General features: G+C 53.5%; 1 protein-coding gene across 1 annotated transcript in view; it reads left to right on the top strand.

Moving 5' to 3' along the window:
* The window catches only part of DHX35 (DEAH-box helicase 35), a 126,287-nt gene extending 121,398 nt beyond the window's left edge, over window positions 1–4,889 (top strand). The window contains exon 22 of the mRNA XM_073880428.1: window positions 4,800–4,889. Coding sequence (XP_073736529.1) covers window positions 4,800–4,838 — 39 coding nt within the window. The 3' untranslated portion in view covers window positions 4,839–4,889. The remainder of the gene's footprint in view (window positions 1–4,799) is intronic.
* The last annotated feature ends 5,328 nt before the right edge of the window (window positions 4,890–10,217 follow it).

The following is a 10,217-nucleotide window of genomic DNA, read 5'->3' as shown; positions in this document are numbered from 1 at the left end:
AATCCCCAGGCCCCCTCCCCTCCCCATCAGGGACTGATTTCAGCTCACAATGGTGATGCTTTATTACAGCTCACTTCCTGCTGTGAGTAAATAAGTTTGTCTCCTTTATATTCCCTGGGCAATTAGGGGAATGAAAGACTGAGCTTTGGATTAGCATTTATTTCCTCCAAACGTTTATATGAGGCCATTTTCCCACTGACAAATTGTGGGGCAAATTGTTCTCGAGAAAGTCTGTCTGCGCAAAGGTGCTATGATTAAACGGCTGGTGTAAATTTGGGGCCATAAATCCTTTCCCTGGGTTAACGGGATTTATTCGCAGCAACTGCCATTATGGGCTCAAAGAAATAATAAACGAGGTTGATTTTGCACCTGTTTCAAGGTAATTAATATGCACACTAAAGCGAAAAAGAGATGATTTTTACAAACTGGTTGGTGGCTCAAAATCTGGAGTCGTTCTGGGGTCCTCAACGTCAGCGGACAGCCTCTTTCAGGACCGAGGGCCGGAGCTCCGAGGAAGGAGTGGTCTGGGATCTATCTGACCCGAAGCTCTTGTGTTGCAAGTATCGGACCCCTCAGGTCAGCTTGAGGAGTGGGGGGTTGCAGGAGGCTAACAGTGAGAGCAGGACATCTGTGAAGCTCAAGCATGGGGTGCTGGACAGAACTCAGTGATTACAAGTGACAGACACAACAGAGCTCCCCAGACTGAAGGCAGTGTTGTAGGAAGCCTGGCCCTACAGATTGGGATGGAGACTTAGGACCATCGGGTCTCTCTCACTGCTTCTCTGCTTTGCTTCTCTTTGATCCCTCAGAGCTGGCCCTGCTAAGAGGCCCCTCTGAAGGAATCCAACATTCTCGTACATGGAAGTTCAATGTGCAAACCCCACTTGCTCTTCCTTTGGTGCCCCCCATGCAGTGATGAGGGTGGTAACAGTCCTAAGGCGTCTGGTAGGGACTCGGCCTTTCCAGACTCTGCCTCAAACCAGAAGAGGTCTGTGGGCATTGAGGGACCATGTCCACCATGCACTGACCTCCCGCCTGGCACCACTGCCTGCCCTTGTCCCCATGTCTAGGTGCCCTGCCTTCTGCTTACAGATCTCATCCCACTCCCCAGCCCAGTCCTGGTCAGATCTGCCCCTGGGAACTCTGAGCCTGCATTCCAGACACTGCCTGCATGATTGCTCCTGACAGACCCCCCCCCCCCCCCGCCCCCCCGAATGCTGTGATCTGAGCCCCTCCCGGGTGGGGCTTCCTTGGAGGGGAGTTTGGACCCCAGACTTCTGGCTGAGAACAGGAGCTGTTCTGATGGCCTCTGCCTGTTCAGGTGCTGTCTGGTCCCCTGCTCTCCTCCCACCTCACAGGTGAGGTCCTAGGGGGTTCCCTGCACGCCCAAGGGAAAATGCTTGGAGTGATCTGTCCGAACACACATGTGATGGAAGCCGTGAGAGTGTCTCAAGAGTGGGCTTTGGGGCCAGATGGCCTGGATCTGAATGCGAGCTCACCACCTCCCAGCTGTGCCATCCTGGCCAAGTCCTTTCACCTCTCTGACCCTCGGTTTCCTCCTCTGTGAAGTGAGTACAACAGCAGTGTCCAGACCAGTCTTCCCCCCACCCCCCCAACAAGTATAAACAGGTTGCATTTTATGACTGTGACCTGGAAGGTGGAGAGGGGACTGGAAGTGGGGAGAGCTGCTGATGCTTGAATTCTTACTGGAAAGGCAGAATAACTGGGTACCTTGAAATCAACCCTACCTTTTACAAGCCCCTTGGGAAGTCTGGAGAGTGGCTGGCCCAGCCTGGAACAGCTAGAGAAGCACTCACAGAAGAGAGGATATGGGAGATGGGGCTTCATGGGGTGAATAGGAGTTCTTCAAGTGGAACCAAGGAGAAAGGACATATTCCAGGTAGAGAGAACTCCCTTGCAGGGTGGAAGAGCCAACTGTGTGTTCAGGGAATGAGGAGCAGTTAGGGTGTGGCCCTAGAGGGGTGTGTTGTTTTGAAGCTCATGGCAGAAACTCAGATGAGAAGAAAATATCCAGTTAAATCTTTTTTTAAAATCAATGAATTCTGACTCTAGTCCCTACCCCATGGCCCCCTGAACTGGCAGGGAATTCAATCTCCCCCAGTCAGAATCCAGGCCCTGCCCTTCTGGCCAAAATCCAGGCGGCGGTTCCTCACATCCCCTCTCTGTGTGACCACCTCAGCGGATGTTCTCCTGGTCTGAGCTCACAGACCTCCCACAGGGGATTCCCATCTGTGCCCAAGTTGGGTGTCCCGGGGCCTAGGGTCTTGCTCAGTCAACGGCACAGCTGTCTCCTTGGTTGTCTATGGCAGGTGGCAGCTGTGATGAATCCTTACCCTCGGCTCCTCGAAGCTGGGAGGAGACTCCCTGTTCCCTCCCAGGCTAGGGTCACGTCTCCGGTGGCTCTGAGCTTGTTGTAAAAGCCGGGGCGACAATGGGCAGGGACTGCAAAATCCCAGGCTCACGGACATACAAAAGGCTCTGGGTACAGGCTCAAAATGCACAGAAAGAAAAAGGGGAAGGAAGGAGAGAAGGAAGAAAGAGACAGAAAGAGAGGAAGAATAGGGATCATGCACAAAAATGAATTTCTCGAGTGCTGGTCCCTCCACAGTATGACGCGGGAGGGCGGGTAGAAGAGAGTGGCTGGGCCCGGTCGCCAAAGCCTGAACCCGAAGGGGCTTAGCCGTCGGGCTTGTTACCAGTGAGGACGTGACCCCGGGGAGGGGAACGACGTGATCAGGCGTGGGGCTCAGCTGTGAGATGGGAGAAGGTCCCGAGAGGGGCGGCTTTAGCAGCCAAGGGGGAGTCCAGCTCCTGGGACAGTGTGGTTCTGCAGACAAAGGCTGAGCCAGCAGTTCAGGAGGAAGCTCTAGAACCTGAGCCCCCCCGTCCCCCCTCCTCCCTTTGGGGCCGGGCTGGGAGGGTCCTGGGGTGACCAGAGGCAGCACTTACTGCTGTGCATCTGCAATGTTCGCTGACTTCTCGAACCTCCAGGAGTTTATCCCGGGGCTGCTGTAACGAAGGACCACGGAGGGAGTGCCTTCAAGTGCAGAGACTTATTTTCTCCCAGTCTGGAGTCCAAAAGCAAGATGTCGGCAGGGTCGGTTCCTTCTGAGGCCGTGAGGAAGGGACTCTGCTTGGCATGCAGATGGTCGCTGTCTCTCTGGGTCTGTTCACGCCCTCTTCCTTCTGGGCCAGTCTGGGTCCTTCCTCTGAGGACACTGTGCTATCGGCTTCGGACCCACCCTAGCGTCCTCATGTAAACTTGACCCCCTCTTTGGAGACCCTATCTCCAAACCCCGTTACGTTCTGAGATACTGGGGGGCTGGGGCTTTAACACAGGAATTTGGCCGGGGCGGGGGGAGGTTGCACAAATCAACCCATGACACCTCCAGACAAGCCGGCAGAAGGCAGACATGATGATTGTTTTACCAGTGAGGAACTGGAGGTTGAGAAAGGTCAAGTAACTGGCTCTGTGTTGCTTGTTAGAGCCAGTGAAGGAGCAGAGGAATTTTACACCCTGCCGTTGAGGGGCGCTCTGGCCGGGTCCCAAGGTCCCTGTGAAGGCCGAGAGCTCCTGGGGGGCTGGGAGGAGGCCGGAGGAGAGAGAAGAAATTGCATTCTGAGAGCCACTTTGCTGGCCTTTTGTCTCTCTGCTCGTTGCGGGCAATATGCTTGCATCTTATTACTCAGGCTAGGTAGATTTTTGCTTGGCTGAGCTGAGATCAAAAAGTAATTTTTCTTTTTTGCAACAGCCAATTAGAAATTCATTTATTTTCACATTACAGACATTTGGCAAAAATTTCTTTGGCAATTTAGTTCCATTTATATAGTCTGCATAAAGGGAGACAGTAAGACTGGGAAAAAAAAAAAGGCAAGGCCCCGGGCAAAAATTAAATGCAGAATCATGTATTAGAAATGAGATGTATTTACTATTGTTTTTGAAAATTAATGGTGCATTTTTAGCTTTTATAATGTAATTTAATGATGCAATTCGTCTAATAAAAAAAAAAGAATGCATTTTAACTCAGTCACACAGACCTACTGGGGCACAGCACAGAACACCTTTCTTGTGGAAAGGGTTTGGAATGGAATGCTTGGGGCCTTTCTCTTTCTCTAAAAGACCAAAAAAAGAAAAACGGTCTGTGTGTGTGTGCGCGCGCGTGCGTGCGTGTGTGTGTGTGTGCGCACACGCGCTCACATCGGGGGTATCAGCAGGAATCCAAGAAAAAGGATATTTTTCTTTTGCCATATTGGTGTTTGTGTTATTTTACCATAGTGTGGGAGCAGCTGCTGATTCTGGAAGCTTTGAGGGTGTTGGCTGCCCCCGCCTGCTAAGTGAGCCCCGATGCTAAGACCCTAGTGAGGGGCTGGAGAAAGGGGCCCTGGTGCTCTGTGGGGCTCCGTCCCTCCTGGGTTCTGAGCCGGGGTGGACAGACTGTGGTCTGGGCGTCCATCCCAAATTTGGCGTGGACCACACTTGAGAGTTTGGGGTCCTGTTGGCTTCCTGGCTCTAACACATCTCTCTCACGTTCATGTCAAAGAGCCTGATTTCCACTCGCCATTGGTCGTATTTGGACTTAAGGCAGTGGAGGTCTGTCCTGTGACGCAGAGTGACTGGGAGACAATGAGGGCAGGGGAGGGGGAGCGGGGCTGGGAGGGCACTGACTTGACTCTCCCCCGTCGGGTACTGTGGTGGCTGTTTGGTTGCCCCACCACCCACGAGAACGACAGATCCTTGAGGTGGGTTCATTCCTGTCTCATTCATGCTCTATCCCCAGGCCGCCGTATACCGTGGACACTCACCCCAGAACCTCTGATTGGCAGACTGACAGATGGACCCTGGGCTAAAGGCATCGCTTTTAACCCTTGCTCCGATGCAGTGAGGAGGTAGGTCTCCCTGTCTTACAGGACAGGACATGTTGGCGAAGAGGGGTTAGAGCACTTTCTCTTTGCTTTTTAAAATTATATATTTATTTATTTATTTTTATTTTTTAATTTTTTAAAAGATTGTATTTATTTATTTGACAGAGAGAGACACAGCGAGAGAGGGAACGCAAGCAGGGGGAGTGGGAGAGGGAGAAGCAGGCCTCCCGCCGAGCAGGGAGCCCGATGCGGGGCTCGATCCCAGGACCCCGGGATCATGACCTGAGCCGAAGGCAGACGCTGAACGACTGAGCCGCCCAGGCGCCCCGAGAGCACTTTTTCAGGTTCACTCAGCTAGTAAGCAGCACAGCAGGGACAAAACTGGGGCTGTCTCACTCCAGAGCACTTGCTCTTAACCACGTGAATGTATGCAGTGAATGAATGAATGAATGAATGAAAGCATGAAGGCATGAATGGAAGGATGGATGGCTTTTCCCCAAGGCTACCTAACCAAGGAGCTGGGATGTGAGCTCAGGTTTTCCGATTCCCAGTTGAGAACTTCTTTCCTCTATCTCCTTTACCCTTAGCAGGGGGGAGGAGACCATAGACAGGAAAGGGGTTTGGGGGTTCACTGTAATTGTGGGGTGGGGATGAAGGTCATGAACGTAGAGGAGACCCAGGTGTCTTCTGGATGTTGGGGTCCCCGGGGAGGTGACCAGGGATGGGGTACAGAGTTGTCCCAGGGGTCAGGGCAAGTGTCCGAGTCATTTTTATCATCAGTTCCACAATTATTTATTGAAAATCTACCTGTGCCCAGAGCTCACCTGACCTCGTTGAGCCTTGAGCCTCGGTCCTGGAAAAGGAGGCTAACCCTTCAAAGTGTTTCTCAACAAGGCGCACACACTGTCGGCGTTGTGCGTGGGACGACCTGTTTGATTCCTTTGCCTGGCAGGATATGCCCCCACCCTCCCATGCTGGCGGTGTCCTCCAGTCATGGTGAGACCCCAAACGGCCCCCAACACCCACCTTCAGTTGCAAATAGCCGATTCAGGGAGATGCCGGAGGAGCAGGTGAGAAAACCGTGTGAAACCAGCGGTAGGTGTTGTACACCTTCCTTCATGGCCCCTTCCCCACACCGCTCCCTCCTTCCTCCAGCCCCGCAAATGCCATCTCAGGCACGGGACTTGGCTGCTGTCTGGTCCAGGCTGTCAGCTCTCCTCTCTTGCCCTCCCCTCCCTACCCTGCCCTTCCCTACCAGGCCTCCATCTGGATGCAGCCACTGGCCTTGACGTTCTGCTGCTCTACCCAGCTGCCCCAGCACTGAGGCCCGAACCTGGGTCTCGTCTGGCTGCTGCAGCCATGGCAGGAGGGAAGGAAAGGTATGTTCCTACTTTCCAGGAGGGCAGCTCGGTCCGTGCCCACCCCCTGTGCTGTGCCAACTCCCCATATTGGAATTTGGCATTTTGGGGCTGCCCAGAGAAGTTGCTGGGTGCACATAGTAAATGGGCCTCTGTGTTTTTGGAAGTCTGGAACGGCACTGTCAATATGGTGGCCATCGGCCACACGCGGCTGTTGAGAACTCGAAATGGGAATGGAGGTGTGCCATCAGTAGACAGTTGGCACCAAGTTTTGCAGACTCTGTAGCCTTGAGTGCAGCAGCTGGATGCCACCCCTCTTTATTTTCCTGGGTTTAATTGGAGGGGCTCCTCACTGGATTGATGCAGGGCCCATCGTCAGTCATGTAGGGTGAGCCTTCTTCTTTGCTGGAAATTCAGATGTACCCTCACCAAACTCCCAGAGCTGGCATTCTGACCACTACCGTCCTTGAGCACCCAGTGTCTGCCCACCTTCAAGGAGCAGAGAGGCTTTGAGGGGGACCCACAACCCCCTCCTCCCTGGGCTCCCAGGGTTTCTGTGGAAATCCTTTTCACTCCCCGAGGCCCACCTGGAGAGTCAACGCTTCTACAGAGCTATTCCACTCCTAATGTGGGGTTAAGGCTTCCTCCGTGGAACCTCAGAGCACCTTAGGCACTCTGTATATTTCATTCTAGATATTTCGATCACCATGCTCTTTGTGGCTTAAGCTCCCGAGCGGCTGCATGCTGAGGACTCAGCTTTGCACCCCTGCACAGGCCAGGTGCGTGTCCACCACCCAGCAGTGTGGTTCAGAGCGAACGGAAGCTATCAGCTGCTCAGAGATGTCTGTACTGGGCGCCAAACGGATTCAGACAGCAACCTGGAGCTCCCGCAGGTAAGAGCTGGGGTTAGGACTTTCCACATCTTGGTGTGGGGCCGCCACCGCTGACGCATACTGAGAGTCACCGCCCAGTGAGTCACGTGGCCGGAGTGCTCACGGGGCCCTGTGCCGCATGCTGTGTGTACTTCCGCCCACTTAATCCTCATGCCCGCGCTGTTTGGTAAGGCTGCATTATCCTTACTGAGCAGATGAGGAGTGGAGTCCGAGGGAGGTTAGGAAAACTGTCCGTGGCCACACAAAGCAAGAGGCAAAACTAGTATTGGTCCTCAGGCTTTGTGACCTAGACCCCGGGTTCTCACAAACACATGTACAGACCCAAGGACGTGCAGACACGAAGACACATACGTATACATAGGTGAATGCGCATGCAAAAACGGATCCACGTAGGGGCGCCTGGCTGGCTCAGATGGTTAAGCATCTGCCTTCAGCTCAGGTCAGGATCTCGGGGTCCTGGGATCGAGCCCCATGTCGGGTTCCCAGCTCAGCGGGGAGCCTGCTTCTCCCTCTCCCTCTGCTGTGCTCCCTTTGCTTGTGCTCTCTCTGTCTCTCTCTCTCAAATGAATAAGTAAAATCTTAAAAAAGAAAGAAAACGGATCCACATAGATATGGAGACAGACATACAGACTCACCCACCCCTATGTGGCTATGCAGATGTAAAGATACACCTACACATACACCCACATACGTCTATACCTGTATATGTCCCTAGACACACACCCGCACACGCACCTGCAACAAATATACGTGTGGCCACTCAGCCGTGAGGTTATCTCTCCACATGCCCCCACGTATGCCTACCCACACGGCGCCTCCATCCTTACTTATGTACCTACACACATACCCGTACACATGCTTGCAACTACCCTCGCAGACAGCCCAATATACACATGGCTAGCACACATGCGGTGCACGCACACGGCACACATTTGCACACGGGCGTGCCTGCCCATATGCAGAGTTGGAAGCGCCCCCTCCCTCCCCAACAGCTAAGCATGCGTAGATGTGTGCACAGCCTCTAGACGCTCTCACTTACGCCCGCAGAGGAATACACAAATAGACACACTCGTTTTGACATGCTTAAAAGGGCACCCACTCCCAGGTACGCAGAATGCCCACTCCCCAGGCACACACTCACAGACGCTCACACAAGCACAGTGATCCAATTTAAACTGAAAAGGGAAAAACGGAGTTGAAAATTAGAGGGGGGGAAAAAGTCCTTCAGAAAGTATAAAGCTAATCAGCTGGCAGTGGTGAGCCTGCCGCCTTCACGATATCAATAACTCAGTATTGGGTTTCCAAAAAGACATCACATAATTTTTCAATGAGAAATCCATGAGGCCGGGAGATGCCGTTGGGGTGTGAATTACAATGCACACGGCTCGTCAGCCGCCCCCGTCAGCACTTTCTCGGCCGCCTGCACGGGCGGGAAATGCTGTGGCTGCAGCCCGGGATGGTTATCATTGCTATTATTTCTCCCTTTTGGAGCCTCAAATTAAGAAGCTGGGAAGCCAGCTTCCTCCACCGTCCCCTCCTCCCATGGTGACCAGATCAAGAAGAAGTTTCCCCACCTGATATTTTCTCGAGGGGCTTTGAGATGCTCTCTGCATCCCCTCCCCTGTCCTGGAGCCCTCATTCTGGGTAGGACTGGCTCTTGGGGCTCGGGGACCAGGGTCAGGATGTGCGGATCAGAGGTTGGGATGCTGGAGTACACCCTCGGGTGCTGTGTGCAATGCAGAAAACTCTGTTTTCTTGTTTCTCTCAGCTGGACCTGGGATTTTGTTTAGCAGAGCCAGCCTACCAGGCAGGGATTTCTGCTGAGGGTGCCTTCAGGGCAGCATTTTAGTTTAGGGAGGAGGGCAGGGTCCATGGGAGGGGCAAGAAGAAGGGGTGATCTGGGTGGAGGGTGTAGTTATCTTTAGGGAGCACGGAGCATATTGGGAGGAATTGGGTGGCTCTGGGGGAGGCACCGAGCAGACAGAGCACTAGGAGTAGGGAAAGGGGGGCCGTGGGCATTGCAGGTGGGACTGAGCTTTGGGACGGTGGTAACTATCATTCTGCTCAGCCCTCGTGCGCATCTTCTATTTGCCACAACAAGAGGATGCTCCAGTTAGGCACGGGTCCCAGAATGTGAGCCACACGGAGCAGACCTGAAGGTAGCCTGTCATCAGGAGCGAGGCCACCCCTGCCGACTGCAGATCTGTGAGTGTTGTTGCCTGCCCCTGACGTGTGGGGCTCTTTGTCACGCAGCATTGACGCGGCCGAGATTTGACTGACCCAGGGGCCTCTTCTCTGTATTTCCGTGACTCCCTGGGCTCAGTCTACTGTAGCACTTATTGTAATGGTGGCTCTAAGTCTAGCACCGCCCCTGTTACTAACCAGTATGACTCTTGGGGGTTAAGAGTGGGACCCCCAGAGTCTGGGTTCCAATCCTGGCTCTTCCATTGCTGATTGTGAAGTCTTGAGTAGGTCATGTAACCTTTTTGTGCCTCTATACCCATTTCATAGGGTTAGTCCCTTCTTCTTCCACACTTCACTTGGGTGGTGACCAGAAGCACCTGACCTGAGCGTCAGGAGAAGGCCAACTCCTTCCCTGGTGGCCACCCTACCCTGTCCACCAGTGGGACACCAGCTCCACATGCCTTTTTGTGTCTCTAGGCCACTGCCAAGGTTGGTCCCTCTTCCTAGAACTCCTTTCTTAGCCAGACATGCTTCTATGGAACCCTTGGAGCCTGGATTCCGATGTCACCTGCTCTCCCCGAGCATCCTGGAGCAGGTGCCAGGACCTTAAACACCTCTTTGACACTCCTGGGCCACGCTATGGTATGGCTACTTGTTCATTGCTTTCAGCCCAGTGGGGCTTGCAATGACCAGTGAACCCTTCTGGCTTTGCTCCAGAGTTTTTAGCAGGAGACACAGAATCCTATGTGCTCTGTCTCTTCCTCCCATTCTTAAATTCGATGTACCACTCATCAAGGGAACATGACCCGGTTCTGCCTGCTGCGCTACCCAGTGCGTAATCGCATGCCTGTCATGGCATGGGGCTTTTCAGCATGTGTCCTGGACAGAGGTGGGTGAG

The sequence above is a fragment of the Callorhinus ursinus genome, unplaced genomic scaffold (genome assembly GCF_003265705.2).
Source record: "Callorhinus ursinus isolate GAN/ISIS: 27379988/994484 unplaced genomic scaffold, GSC_fseal_2.0 scaffold38, whole genome shotgun sequence".
Lineage (NCBI taxonomy): Eukaryota > Metazoa > Chordata > Mammalia > Carnivora > Otariidae > Callorhinus > Callorhinus ursinus.
This window is presented reverse-complemented; position numbering and strand designations above follow the sequence as displayed.